The 27440-nt window shown below is 44.7% G+C and overlaps 1 protein-coding gene across 7 annotated transcripts in view; it reads right to left on the bottom strand.

Annotated features, from left to right (window-relative positions):
- Window positions 1-27440, bottom strand: part of CCDC148 (coiled-coil domain containing 148) — a 267767-nt gene that overhangs the window by 90202 nt on the left and 150125 nt on the right. For all 7 annotated transcript variants that reach the window (XM_068245736.1, XM_068245741.1, XM_068245735.1 and 4 more), the window contains 3 exons: window positions 9302-9465; window positions 5625-5720; window positions 5363-5541 (listed from right to left, as the gene is read on the bottom strand). In XM_068245736.1, the coding sequence (XP_068101837.1) occupies window positions 5363-5541; window positions 5625-5720; window positions 9302-9465 (439 nt within the window). The remainder of the gene's footprint in view (window positions 1-5362; window positions 5542-5624; window positions 5721-9301; window positions 9466-27440) is intronic.

The raw sequence follows: 27440 nt of genomic DNA, 5'->3' as shown, positions 1-27440 counted from the left end.
GACGCAGACAGAAGGACATAACAGCTAGAGAGCTGGTGACACGCAGTCCAGCCAAAAGAAAGAAGAAAGAAGATTACCAGGGCGATCACCTTCCTTGACTCCTCCTGAAGTGCCTGCGTCCGACGTCAAGTCATCATCATGTCACCACCGTGTGATGACACCTGATGTCCTGTAGCGGTACTGCAGGCTGTCAGCGCGCCGCCCATGGAGGAGTCGGCTTTCCGGGTTCTCTTTGCCTGTGTGTTTTCCTGGTCCCTGCTTCCTCCTGGATGAGTAGTAGGCAGATCTACTTGTGACCTGTGGCTGTGTGACTGTCCCTAAAGCGTAAGGGTTCTCGAGTCCATGGGATGGGGGGTAAGGGGGTGCAATTTTTACACCCTCTCCCTGGGTGCAATTTAGCCTAGAAAATGCCCTGATTAGGAATAAATTTGAGAGGTGCTTAGAAGGAAAAAGCTTGACTTAGATGGGGAACAGCTACTAAAATCTCTTTAAAGCAGGGGTCTCAAACTCAATTTACCTGGGGGCCGCAGGAGGCAAAGTCAGGATGAGGCTGAGCCGCATAAGTGATTTCGCAAAAAAAGTAAATCAGCAAACCCCTCATCCCCCCCACTCCTCCCCCCTCCCCTTGCATTGATTTTTATTTCAAAATCAAATTCACACTGAAGCAAACTATTTTACCTTATAGTTCGCTTCAGTGCACCCATTACAAGTAATCCGCCGTGTCCCCGCCGCAACACGAGGGCTGCAGAGCCCCCAAATCGCCCAAAGGGCAATCTGCCAGCATTTCCTGGAAGGGGCAGAGCTTTCAGCTTCAGCTCTGCCACTCCTGACTTCAATCGCAGCGCATCGCCGCCTCTCCCCGCCCCTCTCTGTGAAAGAATGTATCCTAAATATCAAAATGTCAAAACCTTTATTAAAGAGAGTCTGAAGCGATAATAAATCTCGCTTCAGACCTCATAGATAGCAGGGGCATGTGTGCCCCTGCTAAACCGCCGCTATTCCGCGGCTTAACGGGGGTCCCTTCACCCCCAAATCCCCTCGTTTCAGCGGGGGAGCGCTTCCTGGTTGGGGAAGGGCTAATCGCCGCAGCCCTGCCCCACGCGCGTCTGTCAGCGCGTATCTCCGCCTCTCCCCCGCCCCTCTCAGTCTTCCTTCACTGAGAGGGGCGGGGGAGAGGCGGCGATGCGCCGCTGATAGACGCGACTGGAGGCAGGGCTGCAGCCGTTAGCCCTGCCTCCAGGAGCGACCAAGTCTGCGATCAAGTGTCGCAGTGGGGGGTTTGGGGGTGAAGGGACCCCCGTTTAGCGGCGCTATAGCGGCGGTTTAGCAGGGGCACACGTGCCCCTGCTAACTATGAGCTCTGAAGCGACATTTATTCTCGCTTCAGAGTCTCTTTAAAGTACTTCAAAATGTGTCTTGTATGTCCAGCCTGCTTCCTCAAGGAACAGTCCCACCAGGAAGTAATATGGAGCAAGTTAGCACAACTTCCGGTGTTCCCCCTGACACAAGTGTATTTTTCAAGACTACGCTAACCTTATATATATATATGTTCATGTATGAATGCTTTTCAGATACTCCTTTGTGCTTTTAATTAACTTTAATTATCTACTAAGTGTTTTATACATGCCTAGTTTATACATTTAAGAGGAATTGTAACTAAAATAACATAATGAATAAAATGTGCTTATTTTTTTTTTTTTTACAATAGTCATTTATAAATTATTTAGTCAGTGTTTGCCCATTGTAACATATTTCCTCTCCCTGATTTACATTCTGAAATGTATCACTGGTGGTGACGTCTTTAGGACTGGCAAGTGATCTCTGCGGAATATTCGTACACCAAGGGCCTGATTCACAAAGCGGTGCTAACAGTTAGCACCGTGGTGAAAAGCCCTTTATCACGCCTAAACTCTGTTTAGGCATGATAAGTTTAGGTGTGATAAGTTTAGGTGTGATAAGTTTAGGCATGATAAGTTTAGGTGTGATACGTTTTTAGGCGTGATAAGTTTAAGCACCAACTGGGTTAGCACCGCAGTGCACAGCTGATCAAAAGTTTTGCGCTAGCAAAGTCTGGTGCACTTTGCATAGAGTTTAATGGCGCTGCTTTGCGTGCGGGACTTTGCGCGCGTAATAAACTTATCTAAACTTAGCATGCCTAAACTTATCACACCTAAACTTATCATGCCTAAACTTATCATGCCTAAACTGAGTTTAGGCATGATAAAAATGGTTATCACGCCTAAAGTCTTTAACTGGGTTATCACCGCTTTGTGAATCGAGCCCCAAGAGTTTTAAAACCAGTACAAAAACATAGCTGGTCTCCCAGAATTCTTAATAAACAGCCTAGGATAAGCCTCAGTGGTGGGAGGATGGGGCTACATACCAATATACAGCAATATGTAGCAATATGAAGTGTTTCTGATGCTGAAACCATGATGAGTGTATCTGAGATGAACGTTTACTCATTGCATAATTGTGTTCCATTCCTATTTTTTATAGGGCATTCCTCAAGCCAAATACATTTTTGTTTTTGTTTTAATACTCTAATTCCCTATAAACTAAACAAGCCACGCCCACAGGTTTTCAGAGAGCCAAGGCACGTTCAGACAGTAGCAAGGGCTCATGGGAGCTCAGTCTGGGCAGGAGGAGGGGGAGGTATTACTAGCCAGAGATTTCAGAGGCAGAGGGGAGGAGGAGGATTAGGTTTTTTTGCTCAAGATGCAGATAAGCCTGCCTCTGTGTAATGTTTACAAACATGGCTGCTGTCATTGTATCACAGGAAGGAATAATCATATTCTATTAAAGCTGTTTGCAGCTAGATTTGCTGTGTAAACTATCTAAACTTAAGATAAGATATATAGACAAATTACTTGTCATAGTTAGTTTTTTATCTCGGATCCGCTTTAACGTAAAAGAGGGGATCCTGATTAATCCATTTTATTCTACTATATGTCATTAGAGTTCCTCTTTCAATCCAAAAACTCACTATAGTAGACTTCAAGAGCCTCCTAAACATTACCCAAGTACCCCTGTGGGGCTTGTACCAAATGTTAAGAACCTAGAATATAGAGCCTTAGAAAATCAGTCTTTCTATTTAGCCACCAGCCTGTGGTGGTCCACAGCAACCAATCACATCCTTCTCTTTATTTTACACACCTGCAAAAAATCCTTAAATGGTTGCTATGAAGAAAACAAGCTAGGGTGATTTGTCAGTTGAGGAAAGGGTGGCTCATGTAGCGCTGACCATACTGTAGGAAATGGAAGGTGTCTGAAGTATACTGTGAGGGGTGCTCATCCTCAGTATCAGGGCCTGCAATGTAATTATCACCCCCGTATCAGGAATGGTCCTGTCCATCAACAAGCCTTCATGATAAATGACTTGGAAGATGCTCTTTTCCAAGGTCAATCTGCAACGTCCCGAATACTCAGGGAAATATTACTCATAAACGTTAACAGTAAATTCAGCTTTCTATATAAAATCAATTGCCACAATGAGATTAGTGATTCTTTAAAGGGAAATGCAATCTATTTTTTCTTTTGTCTTCTCTCAATGAAGATAATAACATTTATCAAATGGCCTTTTCTTTTGCCGATGCAGAAGTGGTAATTAAATGTCAGATTTTGAGTTATCATGTGCTATAATGCCCAGGTATTAGCTGTAATGCTCTAATTTGTAGCCAGTGAAACGGAAGCATGGTTTTTTGTTCATCTGGGATGCTCGAGGATTACAGAAATACAATTCTCACTAATCCCTTTGCCGTTATTATACTAAGGTATTAAATATTATTTGTCAAAAATATAAAAATATGTACATTGAGAACAAAAGTATCCCAAGAATCTTGTTTTAGCAGCAGTCACTAGCGACGCTTGTTCTTGGCCTGGAAATTGAAACTCCATGCCTAATATTGCTTAGATCCCCTTTGTGCCACCAAGAGTCCTAACTTATTCAGTATGGTCTCCACACACAGCCTCTGAAGGTGGCCCGTGATATTTGTCTCCAAGATGTCTTTCAAGCTGCAAGATAGGCCTCCTGGGATTGGACTTCTTTTTCCAACACCGATTCTCAATTGGACTGGAATTTGAGGAATTGGGTAGCCAAAGAAAACTTGGTTCATCAGACCATCTTCTTCCATTTCTCCATGGTCCAGTTCTCTGATGCTCATGTGTCCACTGTAGGTGCATTTGGCATCCTACAAGGGTCAGCAGGAGCACTCAGACTAGCCGGTAGCTACCCAGCCCCATACGTAGCATGTGAGTTTCTCCCATCGACAGCATTAAAGAAAATCTGTAACAAAAAAACAGCCCCTGGGGGGTACTTACCTTGGGACAGGGAAGTCTCTGGATCGTAATGAGGCTTCCCCCTCACCCTCTGGGATGCAGTGCTTGCAGCCCCTGAACACAGGTGAGGTAAATATTTACCTACTATGATTCTGCAAAGGCACAGTAGTGGCTATCCAATCGGGTTCAGGCAGAAATAACCAAGACCGATCAGATCCGCTCTACTGTGCAGGAATCTACCGTGAGTGTTGCTATGGTAACGCCTGTTACTAACATGCATTACCGGAGAAAAGCTTGTGGTAGTCTAGTACCGCAAAGTCATGCTAATAGCGTAACTCGCAGTACACTGTTGGCGGTAGTACTGGTAATACTGCGACATGCCAATATTTCCGCTAGCTAGTGCACCAGACACATGGGGGATGGGGATAGTAAAGTGTTCCTTTTCTAGGGTGCCAGAATGGTTCAGATTAGACTATCTGGGAAACAATTCTAGGGCTCTGTCAGACAGAGGGCTGAATTGCGCGCTCGCTGGGCAGTTCAGTGTTCCTTCTGCTGCCCACAAGTGCCATTTTGGTGTAATTAAAATGCAGCAGAATGGCAGTGTTTGTGACCTCACAAAGTTATCTATATCTGCATTGAAAGAGGGCTTAGATGCTTTCCTTGCATTGAAGATTTGAAGGACATCCACAGCTATAATTATTAGTTAAGAGTTGATCCAGGGATTTATCTGACTGCAATCGGGAAATAATTTTTCCCTTTTAATGCAAATTGGCCCAGACCTTGTAAGGGTTTTTCACCCACCCCTGGATCAACTGCGATATGTGCGGGTTCAGGATGGTAGTTTTGTTTTTTCTGGTTGTTTTTTTTTTCCATCTGGTTGAACTTGATGGATGGATGTCATATTTCAAACAAACTATGTAACTATGACAAGCGGTAGGGTTACCCAGCGGCAGAGAACCGCAACACGTCACATCTGAGCATGGCTGTGGCCTCGCACAGATGTGACTCCATGGGAGGGGGCACGCTCAGTCTAAGAACCTTTAGACTTATTTGTATCTTCCCAGCAGACATTGAAGTAGCTTACCGATCTATGTCATTTAATTGCACATGGAGCTCTTCCATCTTGCGGACGTGCAGGTCAGCCAGCTGCTGATAATCGTTTAGGATGGAGGATTTCAGGTCAGGAAATGGACATTCTATCTCCTGCAGAACTGCAGGGATCTCCCTCAGCTGATCTGTGATCTCTTCTGAATGAATAAACTCCTGGGAGGGAATAGATTTACAGCAGGAATAACTAACATGTCACTGCGTTCTATTTTTACCTCACAAAAGCCCCTTTTTCCTACCTGAATGTCACATTCGCAAAGATCATCCTCTAAAGCCCGCTGCTCTTCAATAAGTCTTTCAATTAATGCGTTTTGTTGCCTTTTCACGGATTCAACCTATGGTTATAGCCAGGGAGAAAATACAATGAGATTTCTAGCTTATGCCACCAGGGATAATTGTACAAATGTAAGCATGAAGAAATACTATTCATATTGCTATGTGTGGCGGTGCTTGAATGGGGGTCAGCTGGAATAGAGTCTCTAGCAATGCCTTTAGAAAGCGCAGAGGTCTGCAATTATTGCTAATTTCAGTACATTTAAAGAAAACTCTGAGATTTTTCTATTTTCTAAGTTAATCTATTTAATCTGCTTTTCCATCTAACAGAAAGGGCCGGTTCACACTTGCTGCAGATCAAAATGGGTCCATTTAAAATGGATCTGTATTTTTGAAAATGGATCAGTTTTTCACAATTTTGTGCTTTTGTAGCAGGTTTCAAGTACGTTTAAACGTATGGCAAAAACATATACTGTACTTCCATTATGGGTGTTTCTATTATGATAATTTACCTTTTTTTTAACCAATAGGAAGGAGGGAAGTTTAGGTAATCCGTTTTAGGATACGGTTTGTGTGCAAAGTTCTGTGTATGAATGTAAGTTCCGTTTTAGCATTGGCTTTCATTGCTTCCATGGGGATCCGCTCTCTGGGAAAAAGTGCCAAGTTCAAACTCTCTACTCTCTTTTCTGGAATGTGTCCAATGGATCCATTTTTATTTGCAAATCACAATGGCAAACATTTTTAACATTACGATCCGATCCTCCATTTTTGTCTGCTCCAAAAAGTGTACCAAACGGGTGAATTTTTGTTACAAGTGCAAACCAGCCAAAAGACAGGCTTTCTATCTACCAAGCCATTCCTTCTATACTCACCTACAGCAGTCCTACGTTTTAGGGGTGGCAACATTAACCGCAGCGTGAACTGGACTGCTCCTCCCCACCTTGGCGCAGTAAAAAGATGTCACCCCCTTACCGACAGCCTATGCCTCCCCACACAGGGAAAGATGAGATGAGAGGAAGGTCCCCCGGCAGGCAAGCCCCACCTCCTCTACACACTCCCCCCCCCCCCCTTTCCTAAACAGACTTCCACAATGATCCAGGGAGCATCCAGAAATCCCTGCAGCCACTCCCCTCACATAACTAACACAGGAATGGGACGATAGTGTCATAGTTTGATTCCTGACTCTAGCCCTATAACATGCATTATGCAATATGCAAGCATGTAACTTTCTGGCAAACTATAACCTCTACTTGTAAATTAGCTGTAGGTATGGTAGTGGTTCCTAAACATTTGTATTTCAGTGGCTGGACTGCTGTGAGAATTTGCATGAGTGTGCAAAGGGTTCATTGATTTTGCAGTTTGATTAACCACACCCAATTTAGCATCCAGTGGTGGCTGGATAGTGTAATGGTTAAGGGCTCTGCCTCTGACACAGAGACCTGGGTTCAAATCTCGGCTCTGCCTGTTCAGTAAGCCAGCACCTATTCAGTAAGGAGTTTCTTGGGCAAGTCTCCCTAACACTGCTACTGCCTACTGAGTGCGCTCTAGTGGCTGCCTCGCAAGCGCTTTGAGTCCGACAGGAGAAAGGCGCTATACAAATACTGCCATTATTATTATCTCCAATTTGCCTTATTTAAAGTACCCCTGAATAACGTTTTATCTGTGGTGCTGTCATCCTCTTGCGTCCCCTCTGGCCCCCGCCCTGCTCAGCTATCATATTCGACTGAGCAGAACATCGATTATGGGCGGGGAGTGGCAGCTCTCCTCCTCTTCACCCATCCCTAGGGATTCCCCCTTACACTCCTCGCTTTGGGATGGGCTTAGGGACAGTTGTAAATACATGTGCAGCATAGTTCCGTATGAAGGAACTAAGCAACACGAATATTTACAACTATCCCAAAGCACACACGCTGCAGCTCTCCTGTTCATTGTATGCAGTATTGGGAACCATAAGTGAGAAGTGTGACAGCACCACAGACAAAACAGACAAAACAAAATCTGTTCAGGGGTACTTTCAGTGTGGTAGTTTGAGAGGTGAGCCTGGATTCTGTCTCTCTTATCTTACCTAAAAAAAACGCAGTTGTCTGTAGGGGCGTGACAATAGGGGTTGCAGAGGTTGCGACCGCATCGGGGCCCTTGGGCCAGAGAGACCCCAAAGGGCCCTCCCTCAACTGCAGTATTAGCTCTCTATTGATCCTGTGCTCATTATAATCACTTCAATAGATACTTTGAATATTGGTAATCATTAACAAACTGTTCCCCATCCCCTTCTTGCACCTCTGATACTGTAGTTGTCATTGGCAGATTTTGGTGCCCAGTTGTTATGTATAGCGTGCTTGGGGGGGCCCCATGTAAAACCTGCATCGGGGTCCACATCTCCTTAGCTACGCCACTGGTTGTCTGCATCCACCTGCGCCTGTGTATACCGCCTTTGTTCTGCGCAGAAGTGTTGGTCAGTGATTGGCCAATCATAATTGAAAGTTTGTACAAGGCTTTAAAGATGGGTAGACACATACAATCTTGATTGGCCAATTTAACCACTTCCATGAAAGCTTAAAATGTGTACCAGGCTTAACTCACAAATAGAAAAACACCTAAAGTCTGGTACACACTTTAAGTTATGATTCGCCAATCATTGACCTAATTTATCACCTCCATGTAGTATGAGAGCTTACCTCTGCTCATAGTATTCAATATCTGCTGACCATCCTAATACAGAGAGATGGTAAAATTGGTCATTGATTAGCCAATCAAAATTGAAAGTGTGTACAGCGCTTTAACCCCCTTGGCGTTATGATCCTTTCCAGATTTTAGGGTCTAAAAGTGCAAATTTTTTGCATGCTTTTAGATCCTAAAACCTGGGAAAAAATCATGCCTCCAGGGAGTTCTGCAGCAGTATTTTGTAGAGTTCTGCAACAGCCCAGCACTCACTCACCTCCCTGGGATCCACGCTGTAGTTTTTCCTCTGTCCTCCAGGTGGCGTTGTAACCCTATAGCGAGATTGCCGGCTGTCGTCATGGCAACAGATGGCGATCTCACCAAGGGGAAGCAGAGCCTCGGAGGAGAGGAAGAAGAATGGCGGCCGACATCGGGATCCCCCGGGAGGTAAGTGATAAACAGACCTCCCAGCGGCTAACTCAAGTTCAGTTCGGGGATACCGCTCCTGGCATGTTTTTTCCACCCCATGCGGAACTCATGATTACCGCTAAGGAGGTTAAAGGTGGGTAAACAATCTTGATTTGCCAATTTTAAGACTTCCATGAGAACTTACCTACGCAATCCATTTAAAGCATTTAAAATCAGTTGGCCCACATACTACAGAGAAGTGGTAGACCTGGCAAATCAAGATTGGATGTGTGTACGCACCTTATGTCTGAGGGTGCAATCAAACCTTTATTACTGCACAGAAATATAAAACACAAAGCCTGTCTGGAAGTTCTAGGCGTTTCGGTCTGTGAAGCCCACGAAGTTGATAAATGCTTTTCTTTCATTCAATATCAGTTTTCTTTATTGGTATGCATGACATTATTCTGAATGGTTATTCAATTTCATCTATCCTGCCCTAACGTATGGTAATAGCTATGCAAAGCAATAAGAGGAAAAGACATAAGTGCTGTTGAGGAAATCGAGGTAAAATACCAACCTCCTGGATTATATTCTCCGGTTCAAAGTCATTTTCCATTTGTGACTGGCGGAGAGAGTGATGCCGCAGTTCACAAATCCTGTGCTTCAAATCGTCCCTCAGCTGCCAGATGGGCTGCACCGTGCATGTTTTATACCCAGCGCGCTCCTCCGATAATTGCTGTTCTGCTTCCAAAAAGAAAGTTTTATCACTTAATGGCAAGTGAAAAATTAAGCTCTCGACTGCCAGCGGGATCGTCAGAGCGGGGAAGAGTTTCGACGATCCTTGGGGACACTACGAGGTTAAGCACGTTAACTTCTTCAATCCTTTTTATCTACACGGCTTCCCTGTGAAATATTCCAGCAACCGGCTTAGGCCTCGTCCTGCCTATCAGATGCGCTCGGCATTCATCATGATCGTTCCCCATGGTACAAAGGCAAAAGAAACATTTCAAATGACTCTTTGAAATTGCACGTTCCTGTCAATCAAGTCACATCAACTCCAAATTGCCCTCTCATCAGCAGTTCAGTTATGATTTGCTTACTATTCTTCTCCCTTCCTTCCTGAAACAGATCAGCTTGATGCCATGGTACTTTTTTCAGAGAATTATATGGTTTGGGTGCCAGTGAAAGAGTGCCTGCAAGTACAGTATATGTTTTGGGTTCTTCACAGAAAGAGCAAGCAGATTAGGACTGCTGTAATTAGCAGTAGCAATCAGCAAACAAAAGCTTTCATCAGCGGGAGGATGGGGGGGGAGAATCGGACACTGTTCCTCAAACAGTTTAGAGAAGTCATACTTGATTACCTTTGCACCTTCCCCGAATAAATAAGGGCAGAGGGAGGAATGGGGGAAGGGAATGGCCGCTCCTATAGCTATTAGAAACCAAGACAGACTGCAGGAAAAAATCTAAGTCCTAATCGGCCTGCTCTTTCTGTGAATGGCAGGCCTTGGAAGTAGGGTAATAAAAGCCTCTAACAAACATTTAAAAGTAAAAAGAAGAAGTAGAGTGGATTTTTTTAGTAATAAGCCACATTGTTAGCAGGCATTTTTAATGTGATATTGAGATGCCCTGGGGGTTAAAAATTCTGCTCGGTTCACTTTAAAGAAGGAAAGATTTGACAATAGAGATGAAGACAAAGAAAAGTATTGGTAAGGGTTATCGGTTAGGGTAGGCAGTAGGCACTAATTAAGAGGTCTAGGGACAGAGAGGTTAGATTTACATGTTATGGCCAAGGGGTTAGGTTTAGGTGTCAGTAGTAGTTAGGGTTCCCCATCCAATTGACTGTGAAGGGGTGAGGGTTAGGTGTCAGAAAGGGGTTAAAAAAGGAAGAACGGTAAAGGTTAGGTTTTAGGAAGTAGTTCACAAGACCTGGGGGGGAAGGGGGGGTGTTAGGAAGTAATTCCCAAGACCCGGGGGGGGGGGGGGGGAGGGATTAGGTATAAGAAATGGGTAAAAATTAGGTTTGAGGGTTGGGGTCAGGCATCAGGTGAAGGTTTTATATTGGGGGTCAGGTTGAGCCTTAGGGTTAGGTGCTAGAATGGGTTAAACAGATTCATGAAAAGAAGAACAGGAGTGCTCCAATGGTGCGTTACTTTTTTAATACATAGATTATCTGCATAAATATGTACTTACAATTTTGGAGTAGACAGTTGCATATGTCAAGCTGCCAGCGGGTCCTCTCTCTCCTCCACAGCTTGGCCAGAGCTGCAAGAGCAGTGTGCGTCTGCAGGGATGAGCGGTGGGCGGAGCCTGGTCACGTGTGAGCCGTCTGACGTCACTACGCGTTTCGGCGTTAACCATGCTTTCTTCAGGACGAAGGCAGGGTTATCTACTCCAAAATTGTGGAGTGCATATTTATGTGGATAATCTATATATTATAAAGGTAACACACCATTGGAGCGCTCCTGTGCTTCTTTTCATTCTATACAGTTAACTGACACCACCCAGTCTTTGGAGCAGCACCTAGGAGCAAAATACCCTACACCCAGCCAGTATAGTGAAGCAGAGCGCAGGAGTTAAAAAATATCTGTTAGAGATGGGTAGTTCCCTCCATCCTCCACACTGTCCCCAGCATCACTGAGACCTACAGCAGCTTTGGCTGTCCAGCTACCTATGGGCTGGTGTACACTCGTACAAGGTGTGTCACCCAGTGGGTATCGAGGCCCAATCCCTCAAGCTACATCGCAAAGCTGAGGCTGTACAGACACATCTCTGGCCTGAAGGCTAACGTCTTCTCGTGTTTCTATGTAAGGGGGCGGAGTGGAGCAGGAGTCACAGCGCACGATGGGTGAGGTAAGCTGGGAGAACAATGCTGTGAGTAAGGATTTTCACTGTGTTTGTGGTTAGGGATGGTCATTGAGATGCAAATCATTTCGAGTTGATGCAGGATTATGCAAATGTTTTATGCAAAGTTATGCCGCTTGAAAATGGACCAATCGAATTTTAGTTCAGCAGGATTTGGTTGGTTCATTTTCAACCTGCATAAATTTGCATACTGCTACATCAACGACAAATTATTTGTATCTCACTGACCATCCCTATTTGTGGTGAAGAGTCAGTGTGATGACATGGAAGACGTGTTGTTGAGGGCATGAATTGCTTTGTGTGGTTGGAGTTTAAGGCGCTGGGGTTTCTGCGCCTATAGGCTCCTGACAGTTAACCTCTTAACAGCCACAAATGAGTTATCTCACTTTAAAGCGGAATATAACCCTGCATTTCAACTTTGCTCTAAAACATTATTTACAGTATATTATATGCAACCAGCATTTTTTTTTTTACTAGACCAGCATTGGAAGGGTTACACAGAGCTTTCAAGTTCCTGGACAGAACTGCAGACGCATCCGAAGCTGACATAGATACATTTTGTTTATATAAATGTATCTAAGTGTGGCATGTGACTCATCTCTCTGACTGAGAAGGAGCTGGAGGACAGCCAAATAGTGTGTAACATTTATCACTTGTTACATTCTATTTAGTTAAATGTATCTAAATGAACTTCTGCATATCTCTCCACGGAACTTTAAACCTCTGTGTTTAACCCTTCCAATGCTAGTCTAGTAAAAAAAAAATGCTGGTTGCATATAATATGCTGTAAATAATGTTTTAGAGCAAAGTTGAAATGCAGGGTTATCTTCCGCTTTAAGATAATGCACGGCTTTTGTCTTCAGCTGGCAGAACTCCTTGTGCTGTAAATTCTTGGATTGCTTTCATCTCTCTCCACACATAAAACATAGCAACTGAAAGCAACAGTTTTCTTTTATTGTCTCACACTGCCCCTAGTGACAAGTGGGCATAAATACACATCACAGCAGTACTAATTAGAAGCTAGGAAATCTAACAAAGAAGAAATAAACAATGTGCTAAATTCATTGTCCTGGAGCATTTGCACGTCTCTAAATAAATTGGATGCTAAAGGTTTATGTAGTTGTTTGTAGAATTTTCAACTCATCCACATTTTGCTTTTATTCTTTTTTTGGAAATGGGGTCATATGTCAGCCATACGTGTGCTGTATCCCTGGGAGAGGGGAGATATTACCATTCAAGGCTGCCCTGGATAGCACAAACCCTCAAAGTGGCCCTGTCCTTAATACACAAGGCTACGCTGAGCAGATTTATCCCGCAGGGAACTTAAAATGCCACATGGTCTAGTTGTGCTGGAAGAAATTCTAACATGAAATAAAACATCACCATAACGGAAAGTGAATACATCTATGCAAATTGCTTGATCAGAATTCTCTCCCACTGTCACAGTTCCACCAGTTTTTTTTTCTACTAACAAAGTCCAACCCCCCCCATCCCCCATTGCCCATTCTTCCCCTTCACTACAATGATGCTGTTCTTGTAAATTACAGTCACTTTTCCTGCACTGAGGCTTTCTGCACTTTATTTATGTATTCCACTGATGCCTCCCTCACACAATTCACTGTGTGTCAGGCATCATCTATTCCTCATTTACACAGTTTAGCGCTAGTTCATGTACATGTCGACTTTATTCTGCAGCTAGGGAAAGGGACGCCGACAATATGAAGAGGCAGGAAATACGTGCGCTACATGGCTGATTGTGGATTTGTCTTTCTATGTTCTACACAAATTCCACTTTGGCTTTCATATCTGTCAATAAAGTAAATCTGAGGGAAATGTCACCCCCTCCCTCCTCACCATTCCAATGCTGAGACCCAGCAAGCCCATTGGCTTAACAATGGAGCTTGTCCGCACTCTACAGTACAGTAATAATGGGTTTTGGTTTCTTTTTTGATAACCACAGCAGTTCCCTGGGGAATCTGTCCACAGCTGTTCCCTTGCCAATCCATTCTCCACAACAGTTCCATGGACAATCTGTCCACCACAACAGCTCCATGCGCAATATGTCTACCACAACAGTTCCACGGACAATCTGTCTACCACAACAGTTTCAAGCGCAATCTGTCCACAACAGCTCTATGCTCAATATGTCTACCACAACAGTTCAATGGGCTAGCTGTCCACAGCACAGCAGTTCCCTGGCCAATCTGTCCACCACAACAGTCCATGGGCAATATGCCCACCACAACAGTTCCATATGGAGTGCATCTCTGGGCGCCGGGCAGTTCGGCACATTAAATATTATTCCCCCTCCGAGTTGTGGCAACTGAGAAGGAGATGTAATTCGGGGTTTGGCAACCACTGGAGCCTCAAATTAATAATGATTACGTGTGGCGCGCAGCATAGCACTGCTACTTTGACGGCGCCCAGCTACGGTGCTTGGCGCTCAGTGCCGCACGCCAAAATGAACTGCTTGGTTCCATAGGTAATTTGTCCACAGCAGTTCCCTGGCCAATCTGTCCATGGACAATCCATCACCACAACAGTTTCATGGGCAATAAGTCCACAGCAGTTCCCTGGACAATGAATTCACCATAACAGCTCCGTCTGCAATATGTCCAGAGGAGTTACCTGTGCAACCTTCAGTCCATTCAGGATACACCTAAAGCTTGTTTCTTATAATGTGATGGGCAGTATACTAGTAAGTCTCTTAACACTCCTCACTTCCAGGTTTTCTGTTTTCTGTGATGCAGGTGAGGATTAGCTCAAGGACAGGGAGAAGGCATTTTTCCTGGGCCACGCTTTCTTATAAAATAGGCTGTTTGGGGGCCATGTGCAAATGCTAAAATGACCCCACTGTTACTAATCCAATGGGTTACCCAATGTTGACCAGCAGTCACAGGTGGCCATGATCATTGTCAGGGGTAGTGCCTGCCTCCGTCAGTGGTTAGCAAGTACTACCGAGCTGAGGACATGTTGTGAGGGTAAACAGCAATCACTGGTGAGCACTGGAAAATCACTAGTGAGCACTGAAAAGATGTAAAATCACTGGTGAGCACTGGGAAGCTGGAAAATCACTGGTGAGCACTTGGGCTTTTGAACTTTGTCAGGCCATATTTAACGTATGTGATGCCCCCCTCCCCCCTTTCTTCTGGTCCTGGATGTGACGCACAGCCTAATTTCTTATTATATATATATATATATATATATATATATATATATATATATATATATATATATATATATATATATATATATATATATATATATATATATATACATATATACATATATATATACATATATATATATACATATATATGTATATACATATACATATATATATACACACACACACACATATATATATATATATATACATATATATATATATATATATATATATATATATATATTTCAGCACCTTGATTGCAAATCTGTTATCGTATACTTTTGGATCTGTGCCTGGAGAAGGTGGGAAGATGGGTTTTAAATGGAAGATGGAGATTGTCCTAGTCTGATACTCAATAGTAGAGTAACAAAAACAGCAGGCAACATGTCAACAAATATGAGATGACAAGAGACTTCGGCTCCCCCCAATGCCCCTCTATACCACCTTCCACATGGTAAGGACACTCTCTTGTGGCAGTTTAAACATTGATTTTGTCTGTTCAGATCACATATCAGCACGGCTGATTCTAGGCATAGGCCCTGCAGGCAACAGCCTGAGGCACCCTCTAGTGTACAGAGCTCAATACTGCACCATCTATATTAATTAAAAAAAACACTCATTTTCGGGTAGCCTCCAGTGCACAGCAAAATATATTCCAGTTTCCACAATGCTCCTGGAATGTCTTCCATCTTTCCATTGTTCCCAGTGTTGAAGACCTTAGATGATGCTACTCCACTCATCCTCTCCCCTCCTTTTTAATTAGGCTAGTTTTGCGGTCAATGGATTGTGTGGTGATGGCTACCTCTGCCGTCTCTTGCTACATTATATAAACATGCACGCTATTCAGGTTAAAATCAACATCTGACTGGCTACTAAGCAGTTATAATTTAGGTTTACAGAAGTAGCCCTGTGGTTGCCTTTATTGCACTGAGCTGCAGCCAATGAGATGTTTGTGTCCTCACATAATCCTGCCATGCTTCCCACTCACCCCTCACCACACACTGAATCTGGCAACCGCGTGAAAAATCTGGCCTCTGCCATGTTTCCAGTCACTTTTCTGTCACAGTCAGCTCCCGCTCGCCCTTCTTGGCACTGTGTATTTGCAAAATAATTACCAGCACAATCTAGTCTGTATCTGATTAATATTTGCTGCATCTTAAAGCAGATTGTGCAAAATATCTGTTAAGTTCACAAGGGGAATCTAATTTAATTTACAAAGTACCGTATATACTCGCATATAAGCCGATTCGTGTATAAGCCGAGGTACCCACTTTTCCATCAGAAACCAGGAAAAAGTGATTGACTCGTTTATATACCCCTCCCCAATATAGCCCCCTCCACAGTAGCCAGATGTGCCCCCAGCACAAGTCAGCCCACCTTCTTATAGCCAGATGTGCTCCAGGATCATACAGCTGTGTTTAAAGAAGTCATAGATATGAGACACAACGATTGCCACACAAGACTAACACCCGATCATTGTACCACTGACACATTGCTTGCACACTCCTCTCCACAAGCCAGGGGACACAGGTAGTCTTGAGCAGCACACTCTGCACACCATGTTGCAGGGGATGAGGGGTACTGACACAGCAGGGAGCCAGATGGCAAGAGCAGGATCACTACTGCACAATCCTTACACTCCTCTGCCATTAACAAAACCTGCTCCACCAACCGCTCTGTTCCACCGACCCACATATAAGCCGAGGGGGTAAATGTTCAGCACATTTTTATGCTGAAAAATTAGGCTTATACATGAATATATACAGTAATGTCTATACATACTAACTACTACTACTAAGACCACTATTGTGAGACATAGTAAAATTTAAAATGCATACATATAAATTGTACATTTCTCCCAGAATAATATTCACTATAAATTACTTTTTTCCTATGTTGCTGTCCCTTACAGTAGGTAGTAAAAATCTGACACATTATGGAGTAGTCCATATTCTCATGAGGCATTCTCAGTTTTACCTTTATTCTTTAACCATTTCCGCCGCCCGGACGTGAAGCTCACGTCCGGGCGGCAGCTCTGCAGCGCTCCCGCGCTTGGGCGCGCTCCCGCATCCCCGCTGTGCCGCCCGGTAGCCCTGGGATCAGTGAAAGGGAACATGGTTCCCGATCAACGATCCCTTTCCCCCGCAGAAAAACCGAAGCGCTCACCTGTGAGGCTCCGGCTCTTCTGCCCGGAGAGATTTCCGCATCCCCCTTGTACTTCCGCTTAGAGAGAAGTACAAGGAGGGAAACAAAAAACGAAGGTGGCCATCTTGTGGCCAAATAGTAAAACTACAGCTACACATTTTTTACATTACTATTTACACAGCTAACAACATTAAAAATTAACAGTTTATGTCCCACACCAAAATATTACCCAAATAAAAGTTTTAATAGTAAAAAAAAAAAAATTACAATTAGAAAAAAAAAAAAAAAAAAGACATAAATAGTTACCTAAGGGTCTGAACTTTTAAAATATGCATTTGAAGGGGGTATACTACAAACATTTTTAAAATTATAAGCTTGTAAATAGTGATGGACGCAAAACGGAAACGATGCACCTTTATTTACAAATAAAATATTGGCGCCATACATTGTGATAGGGACAAAATTTAAATGGTATAATAATCGAGACATACGGGCAAATAAAATACATAGGTTTTAATTATGGTAGCGTGGATTATTTTAAAGCTATAATGGCCGAAAACTGAGAAATTTTTTCCATTTTTTTCTTATTAATCTTGTTAAAATGCATTTACGGTAAAGTGGCTCTTAGCAAAATGTACCACCCACAAAAAGCCTAATTAGTGGCGGAAAAAACAAGATATAGATCAATAAATTGTGATAAGTAGTGATAAAGTTATTAGCGAATGAATGGGAGGTGAAAATTGCTCTGATGCATAAGGCGAAAAATCCCCGCGGGCTGAAATGGTTAAATAGCCCTCCCTGAAAAGGATCCATACAAAGATGTCGGCCAGCCTCCCTACACATCTGCACTCTATTTTGGCAGTTGGACTGAGCAACTAAAGAAATACCTAAGAATCCCTTATGAGGAGATGAACTAGTTCAAAACCTGTTAGATCTGTTAGATCTTTTAACTACCTACTGTCACTGACAGCAACATAGGAGAAAAGTTATGTATAGTGCATTTTACTCTGGGAGACTTGTAAAAATATTAAAATTTTAATTTTTTTGTGTCCTTTTTAAGGTGGTCACACACTCTTCAACAATTACTCAGAAAAATAATCGATTGTATGGAAAAACTGAATTAAACATTTCTTTTGATTTATAACGCTTGATCCTTTTCATAGAAAATTTTATAAAATTCTTGATTTGAACAGGATGGAGACAGGATGGAAAAATCTACTCAACATAGGCCCAGTGCACACCGAGCGGTTTTTGGAGCGATCCGCCGGCCGCATCCGCCTGGAAAAATGCTTGGCTAATGTATTGCAATGGGATGGTGCACACCGGCGGTTTGAGGTTTTTGCCAAGCCTCCTGCTGCGCGTTTGCGGTTTGCTAAAAAACCTCAAACCGCCGGTGTGCACCACACATTGAAATACAATAGCCAAGCGTTTTCACTGGCTGATGCGGCTGGTGGATCGCATACAAAATCCGCTTGGTGTGCACCCGGCCAAATATCTGCTCTCTGCTCCCAAAACCTCTAGCGTTTTGACGATCTGCTAGCGGTTTTGGTGTGCACTGGGCCTAAGATATAAAAGCGATTGCTTAGAAAAACAATTGAACCATCTATGGCAACATTTAAAACTTTTACACTTGCAGCTCAGGACAGCGCCCGGAAGACCGCCAGCTCCTGTTTTCACTGGCATAACAACAGCTCCCACTATCCCCATGGGAGAGGGTATAAGTGTCCATCTGCTCCTCCTCCTTTCCTCCATGCAGACTAAGCACATGGAGCAGTGTAATATTATCTCCTACAGTGCTGCAGGTCTACACTTCTTCCCTGCAGCCAAAAACTGTATGCTGCCATCCTCTGGCTCCTAATGCTAGTCCTGTGATCAGGAGCTGGGGATGGCAGCATAGAGCAAGCAGATGCCAGGCAGAATGGGAGACCTTACACAGTGATTGCACAGGCAATATTACACTGTTCCCTGGGAAGAGGCGGGGGGGGGGTGGGGTGAGTTCAGTAGAGGTTTGACTGGCCACCACTTGCCGGAGGGGGGGCGGTCAAAAATATGCTGGGGTCCCCATGATAATCTTGCTTGGGGGCCCAGGGGAAGGGGAAGTACTGCTATTGCTCCCCTGCCTTCTTCTTGAGATAGTCAATGGTCCAGATTGAATCGCAGTGCTTCAATCTTTAAGGAGTAAGCTCAACGCATGCATGATAGATTAAAAATGCCTGGAGCAATAGCCTCTATGGGCATCATCCATGAAAGTCAATGGAATCATTCACACTTTAAAGGACATGCGAGGTGAAAATAAACTAATGAGAATGTATCTAAGGCCCGGTTCACACTTGCGGTTCTCTGCCAAACGGACCGGATGACCTGACCGAATCCGGACCGGATCCGGATCGGAACCGTACGGTTCTGATCCGGATCCGATCCGGATCCGGTCAGTTTGCATCAGGTGTTCATCAGGATGCGATCCGGATCCGTTTGGCAAAAGATAGTAGAAAAGGAATAAAAATGTTGGGGTCTGGGAGGTCAGCAGAAGGTGGACCTGTGGAATCAGGCCCTCCGCTGTTTAGCACTCACCTCCACCTCCGACATGCTGCCAACATCTCCAGCACGTTTAAAATCACTGCTGCTCCACTCCAAAATGCTTCCCCATGTGTCCCCATCCAAAATCGCCGCTTCAATACGCATAGGAAGTGGGGTAGAACATCCAGATTTTTAGCCAGTGTGTTGTGCGCTCTCCGCTTCACATAGCTTTGTATTGGCCGGATGGTGCAGTCCGGCTCCGCCCCGGATACGGCTGCCGGAGGAGCCGGACCAAAAAATAGCGCATGTTGGAACGGACGCCGGAGTCCGGATCCGGTCCGGATCCGGTCCGGCTCCGGTCCGGCAGAACGGACGCATGTGAACGGACGCATAGGCTTTCATTGCTATGCCGTGCGTCCGTTCCGTCCGTTCTGCAAGCGGTCCGGCTCCGGCACGGCGATTCCGGACGGCCACCGCTAATGTGAACCGGGCCTAACCACCTTCTACTAAAAATTACATTTTAAGGTATCCACAGTTTTATTTTATATTTAAATCTAGTTTTTAAGTTTTTACTGTTTCATTGTCTCTGCTCAATGACACCTTCATTGAAGTATGCCAGAGCTCAAATATATGAATTATTGACTCTTTCTATCTCGTTCCTGCTTTCAGAAGCCATTTACTGAGAGGAAAGTGTTTTATGGCTGTAATTCCTCATCAGTGAGGGTTATGCTATAGTCTGACCCAGTCTGACCCGGTCCCGACCCGGATAGAAATTGTCACTTGCATACCTGCTGTTTAACTCTTTCAGGCTGCGAAAGAAAAAAGGAACACAGCTTAGTTATTTATGTGCATGGCACTGTACATACATATGTCTATCTCATCATGTCACATGTCACCTCGGTTGTCCTTCAAAGAGGAACTCCAGTGAAAATAATGTAATTAAAAAAGTGCTTCATTTTACAATAATTGTGTATAAATGATTAAGTCAGTGTTTGTTCATTGTATCAAGACTCTATTGTCAGGTAACAATTTGGGGCCTAGCTCTGTGCAGACACGATGCTAGGCTACAGCTGAGCAACGTCTTCTGTTGCTATGGAGATGGGAGGAGGGACGATAGCTCAGCAGACAGTGAAAGAGTATACAGTGGACAGATAAAAGGGGTCTAATGTCGTGTTCACCCAAAATGATCCAGCACTCTCAACAGACACTGTCCCAATTAGCCAAGAAAATTTTAGCATATGTATGAGACTTTGTTCCCCTACTGAACACTACATGCAAGAAAACCGCCATGAGCAATTAAAGGGGTTCTGTGGTATGCTAAAAATCAAACAAGCTGACACTCACCTGGGGCTTCTATCGGTCTCCTGCAGCGGTAATGTCCCGCGCCATCCTCCTCCGATCACTCGTTTCCCGCCGCCGGTCCCGGGGGATAATCTTGCGAGTGATTACACTGCGGCTGCTCGCCTGTAGCCACGCGCGTGGTCTCTCCCGTGCGTGTCATCAAGAAAACTTCATACTGCGCCTGCATTATTCGTCTGTTTAGCCGAATATCAAACCGGGACCGGCAGCGGGGAATGAGTGAATGGAGGAGGACGGCGCGGGACATTACCGCTGCAGGAGCCAATAGAAGCCCCAGGTACGTGTCAGATTGTTTGATTTTTAGGATACCACGGAATCCCTTTAAGTTTGTTTTAACAGCGAAGGTCAAACACCTACATACTAGGCCAAGTATGTTATGGATCTCCTTTTTTGTGCACCAGCGCCCCTCCCATTCCAAGTGCAGCCCCCTCTTCCATGCATATCATCCATGTACACCAACTCCTTTCTTTCATGAACAGCTCCCGTAAGCATCAGTTTCCCTTGTTGCTCTCCATTTTCACCCTCCTCTTTTATATCTAGCAACCCCTCTTTCATGTCCAAGTTACGATTTAGGCTGCAGCTGCCCAAGGCCCGGCCTTTGTGGCCTTTCCAGTAATCCAGCCCTCCTGGTTGGCAGAAGCAACACACAATCAGACACCTGTATGACCATTTCTGCAAAATAAAATCCCATCCTGCTCTCTCTGTTGTTAGCAATAGGGTGTTTGGACATGCAGCAGTTTGTTAATTACGGTAGATAAAGAAATTTGTCGCTATAAATTCTGACAGTGTTGGGATTAATGTCACGATGTTGAATAATTATCTGCGGTTTCCGCGCACGCAGCGTTGACAAGAGCCTCGACTTCATGCAGCGTCTGTGTGGCTTTCTACCATGCTGTCAGATATTTAAATAAAAGCTGCCAAAACTCCTAATTATCTGCCAATGGAAACATAAATGTATTATGCACAGGAAGTCCTGCAGCCTTTTGTAAAGAAAGCTTGGAAGGAAAGTGTTTGGAGTTACTCTTCAGGTGTAATTTCTGCAGTCCGGAGAGCGTTTCCCTGTGGACAGCTGAAAAAGGCACCTGCAAATTTGGGCACCAGATAATGCCAATAGTAGAATATTGTAATGTTAGGCCCGATTCACATCTGCGTTTACGGCCAAAACGGATCCGGTGAGCGGATCCGGTCTCCGCGTCACCGGATGGCTCAGCCCGTGGCCCATTCACATAGTGAAAACGGATCTGATCAATGATTGATCGGATCAGTTTTCACTCAGCAAATACATACCTAATCTTGTGCAGCAGTCGGCGGTAGAGACTTCCTCGTCTTCCGTTTGTGATTACACAGCGCGTCATGTGACTAGTCAAGACGGAAGACGGAAGCCTCTACCGCCGGCTGCTGCACAAGATTAGGTATGTATTAATCCTCCCTAGCCCACCCGCCCGGCTGCTGCACCCTCCAGTCACCCTCCTGTCGCTCAGGATCGCGTCGGCCCATGCCCTATCCCCCGTGGAACGGTCCGTTTCTTCACTAGTGTCAAGAAACGTTCCGTTTTCCATTGCCCCCAATACTGCAGTATTTTTTTCCGGATCCGTTCTGCCTCCGGGAAATTAGGGCCTGCGGCATTTTTTGGATCCAGGGGCCGGAACTTACGGAATGTACCCGTACCAACGGATGCATGTGAATGGATCCATAGGTTAACATTGGATCCATTCACATCCGTTCCATGTGTACAGTATACGTTCTGCTTACATTCCGAAAATGATGTGAACCGGGCCTTGCCGATCTGCTACTATAAACCGATCTAACCGATATCTTGCACTAACCCTCTCCCCTATCTATGCCTAAAGGTGGCCGCACACAATACAATAAAACGATCCAATTTTACGGCAAATCAATGAATATGATCGCAACTCCCGAAAAAATTTAAAGCTTTTTTTTCATTCAACTGAAAAATCCAATCTTTTTTTTTTTTTTTCTATGTTTAGCGATCTGGAATGCTGGAATTTTTTCTTCAATTTTTCTAAAGATTGTATGGTGCGTGTAAAGCCTGGTAAACACCATGAAATTTCCCAATAGATAGATGGGTTGAATAGATAATTTCCGATCGGATTTCCGATTTTTTTTTTATCGATTTGCATAGAAGTGATCAGAAAATCGATCAGAAATGATCGGAAATCCGATCGGATCTGTCGGAAATTATCTATCGACCCATCTATCTGTTGAGAAATTGCATGGTGTGTACCAGGAATTAGATTGTCAATTTATTAATATACACACCCAAGCAATTTTCTCAGAGTTTCCAATCATTTTTATCATAATTGGGGAAAAATTGAACATCGGTGTGTGGTAAATAGGTCATATTTTTGAAATGTTACAATCGGTCATAAAAATTGATTGCAATTCTTAAACTGAACAGATATTAAAAAAAATGGTATGGTGTGTGGCCACCTTGAGACTAACCTTCCCAAGTACACCTAAGACTACCCCCCCACCCCCACCAACTGTGCCTAACAATAACAGCCAATGTGGGATTTGGCTTCATTATAGCTGGACCCTGGGTGCCCTAATACTTACCCCACTGATACCCGGAGCATAGTACACAGTAGCCGCAGGGATGGACCTACCATGAAGCCACCTGAATCATGTGATTCAGGTGGCAAAACCTAGGGGGCGTCGTTTGGACAAACAGTTTACGCCACCTGGCGCCTGCCTCCTCTCCGCTCTCCCGCCCACCTTCCTGGCACACACACTACCCTCCTCATCCACGAATCCCCGTCCTCATTCGACTGATGGCATCTGCCACCCTTCCCTATGACATTATAAGCAGGTGTGGTGTTGATATATGCATCTTATCAAGGCATGCTATAATAAAACCCCATCACTGGTGAGAGATCACCAGGGCCAGTCAGAGGGGAAACTTTGGCATGGGGCCAATCAGGCAGCAGCACTGGAACCAGACCAGCCAATCACAGCTGCGCGTTGCTCCTTTTGCTAACTGGTGCCGATGGTCTCGCAGACGGGACCACGGCATCGTCATTGGGCCAATCACTGCACTCAACCAGTTGCATATGATAAGTGCTGGTGGGAGGCAGTTTGCTTTGGGTAGCAAAAAGACTAGAACTGGCCCTGAGTAGCCAAACTCTGTGTGCCACTTTCTGTTTCCCTCCACTGATATCAGGGGGTCGGCTACTTGATAGCTGAACCCCTGGTGCCACTTAAACCTCTCCGCAGCTATTTGGAGTTTGGCTACACAGTAGCTACACAGTTTAGCTACACAGTAGCTGAACTCCATGTGCCACTGGCTGCTACTGTGAACTTTAGTTGGAGTTCGACTATATAACAGCCAAACTTTGGCACCCAAATTGGCACCTATTCGGGCCACCACATTATCCCAATTGAGCGCAGGCTGAGGCTATTGTCTTCCTCCTTACCCCTCCCATTTTCTCGTGTCCCACACTGTCGTGTCTCCATCACTCTCCATAGCAACAGAACACGTCAACAGTGTGCAGACTAAGGATGTTTCTGTACAGCACTTGGCCCTAAACTTGCACACGTCGTGTAAATATTGGACTAGTCTATCTCCTTATAGGGATTTTCACTGTTTTTTATTAAAGCACTCTCGGGGATAACAGTGGCACACTCCAACTGCCATAATAGTATGCAGACAAGAAGTAAGTCTGGCTTGCATTTCTGTATAGGTGCTTTCCAAGGCGGAATTAAAAGAAATACTGGAAATCCCCCTTGAGGAGATGGACTAGTTCAAAATCTGTCATTTCTGTCAGAGTTTAACTACACACTGTAAGTGACAGCTACATAGGAAAAAATAAATGAAACGTACTTATTCGCATGCATTTTAAATGTTATGATCTGTTTACGATAGTGGTCCTTTAATTATTACATACTTCCTTTCAGCACCAGTAAGTATCAGCACAAATTCCATGCCCAGGTTAAGGGGTGTGCCTGGGCTGCCTGGAGCTATCGGTATCACAGGACTGGCTAGACAGACAGGATTACACATCTTGGCAGGTGAGACATTTCCCATATGTCTTTCAGATATCACTGTCTGTTTCCCCTTGGACTATGACTTGTTATGTTTGGCCCAACCAGAACCTGTTAGAATACAATAATCCAAATAAAAGCTTCCCAAACAGTGCTTCCATTGTAGGCGAAGTCCTTGTCTTTGAGCACACTCCAATCCTTCCTTCTTGATTACCGTATTTTTCGGAATATAAAACGCGCTTTTCTCCCCCAAAATGTGGGTAGAAAAGTGGGTGTGTCTTATATTCCAAAGATACGGAAAAATCTATGCCGGGGGTCATGCATGACATCATGGGCTTGATTCACTAACCGATGCTAAGTGTTAGCGCCGGAGTGAAAAGCCCTTTTTGGCCGCTAGTGTGCGCAAAGGTACTTTGCGCGCGGCCCCGTGCACTGCGCGCGCAGCACGGGTGCACCGATCTTAGTGCGCGGTGCGAGGATAACGTTGCACCCGCTGGCCTTTAAAAGTCGCACCTGATGCAACAAAAATGACGCATTGGGTGCCCCCGAAGTGGCGCATCATAGTGCTGCTTAACGGGCACCCGATGCATCATATTCGTCGCATCTGGTGCGACTTTTAAAGGCCAGCAGTGCGCACTATTACCTGCGCAGCGCGCGCAATGAGCGGGTTTGTTTCAACTGTGTGGGCGCAAACCACCTAACGCCGTGGTAAGCGCCCACTAACACTTAGGGCACACTAGCCGGCTTAGCGCCGGTTAGTGAATCAAGCCCCATGTGTGACCCCCGGCGCATGTGCGTCACTAGTGTACAGCGTGCATGGAGCTAGTGGTATGGAGGACCCGGTGGTTCTGCGTAGTGGTAGGTGGCCGGTGGCCCTGCCTACTGTTGCCACTGAAGAGGACAGGGCCGAGGCAGAGGCAAGAGAGGCTCCAGCCTCAGGGCGCTGTGTAGGAAGGGGCGCACTCAGCTCAGCTATCATTTCTATATTGTGTTTGAAGCAGAGAGAAATAAGAGAAGTGGATACATGACAGTGACTGCAAGCCAGATAACTAGAGATTAAGGTGTTGGGGGGTTTGGGGGCCCTGGGGGCGCCTCTTAGTCTAATAGAAATCAGTGTGTGACGGCTCGGGTGGGAGGTATGCAGGGGCGCAGTTTGGTCTCTCAGCCTTGGGTTCTACCCAAAATTGGTTTTGGCTCATACAGGTTCTAGAAAGGGGGGGGGGGGGGGGAGGGATGGATGGATGGATGGTGAGAGTAACAAGGGAAAATGTCTGAAGGCTAAGAGCCGATGCTGCTATATTACAACAAGCATGCAGATCAGTTGTTTCTGACTGAAATCTGAGTAGATTTGCCACATGCTTGTTTCCGGTGTGTGATTAAGACACTACTGCGGCCAAAGAGATCAGCAAGACTGGCAGGCAACTTATTGTCTAAAGGAAATAAATATGGCAGCCAACATATCCCTCAGTTCAGGTGTCCTTTAACTTGCATCCGAGGTTAAGTGTGACATGATGAGATAAACGTGTATGTACAGAGACAAACATATTAATAGCTAAGCTGTGTTTCTTTCTTCTTTTTTTTTTTTTGCCTGAAAGAGTTACCCTTCAGTCATGCAAGTTTCTGTCTTGTCGGACTCTTGTTGGCTTATAGCCCTTACTCATAAGGAAGGAATTGCAGCCATACAACTTTTCCTGCAGAGAAGAACGTCCGAATATAGGGGAAGTACCCTCAATATTAAGGGGCACTTGTAGCTACCTATGACGGACAAGGGACGTAAGTGAGAAGGGCCAGCTGGGCTAGTGTACTTGCAGTGCAGTTTGGTGAGGGTTTGGAGGGTGAAGTCTAGGGTGCTAGGACTTCTGTGCCTATAGGCTCCTGTGAGGTAAATCCTGGCCTGCATTAATGGCTTGTCTTGATCTTCATATAACACTGCAGGTAATCCACCATCAAACCTGAGGTGAATGGACTCACCAAATTCAAGGACCTATACAGTATGTAGGTTCTCGAATTTGGTGAGTCCATTCACATTGGGTGTGGTGGTGGATTATCCGCAGTGTTATATAAAGATCATGTGTGATGCTACCTTCTAAAAATGGAATATTTCAAATAGGTCAAGGAGGAAGCGAACCAACAGAATATAATTTGTTTTGTGGCCAATTCTATATACTGTGTAGCGATGTCTCCCTTATTCTAAGATTGTTTTACTAGTGCTCAGCGTCATCTTGCTTTGCTGGCTAGAAATGCTGTATCTGTATCCTAGTGGCTGCCATCTTGCTTTGTGGAAATTCTGGAAGTAACCTCACCTATAGCTGATGTTCATGAGTGATATCTGTCATCTGCTGCAGACGCTAAAGGGTTTTCTCTGCCTCAGATGCTCACCTGCCAGATGATTGCTTACACTAGAGGGGCACAGCAGGGTCAAACACTCTGGTTCTGCCATCAAAGTTGTTTGAGAATCATTCAACAACGAAAAAAGTGAGTGGGATTTCTAATGAAAGGTGCTGCTAGTGTAGAATCAGACGATACAGCATGTATGGAAGCAGGTTTGTGATTCCTGAGTGGTGCACGTTAAACATCACAGCTGTCTTCATCAAGGTTGAACACATGGCAGAAGAAGCTCAACGCTGAACATTAATGTTTATTAAAATGCTGTTTTCAGTTC

This window comes from Hyperolius riggenbachi, chromosome 7, assembly GCF_040937935.1.
Source record: "Hyperolius riggenbachi isolate aHypRig1 chromosome 7, aHypRig1.pri, whole genome shotgun sequence".
Taxonomy (NCBI): domain Eukaryota; kingdom Metazoa; phylum Chordata; class Amphibia; order Anura; family Hyperoliidae; genus Hyperolius; species Hyperolius riggenbachi.
This window is presented reverse-complemented; position numbering and strand designations above follow the sequence as displayed.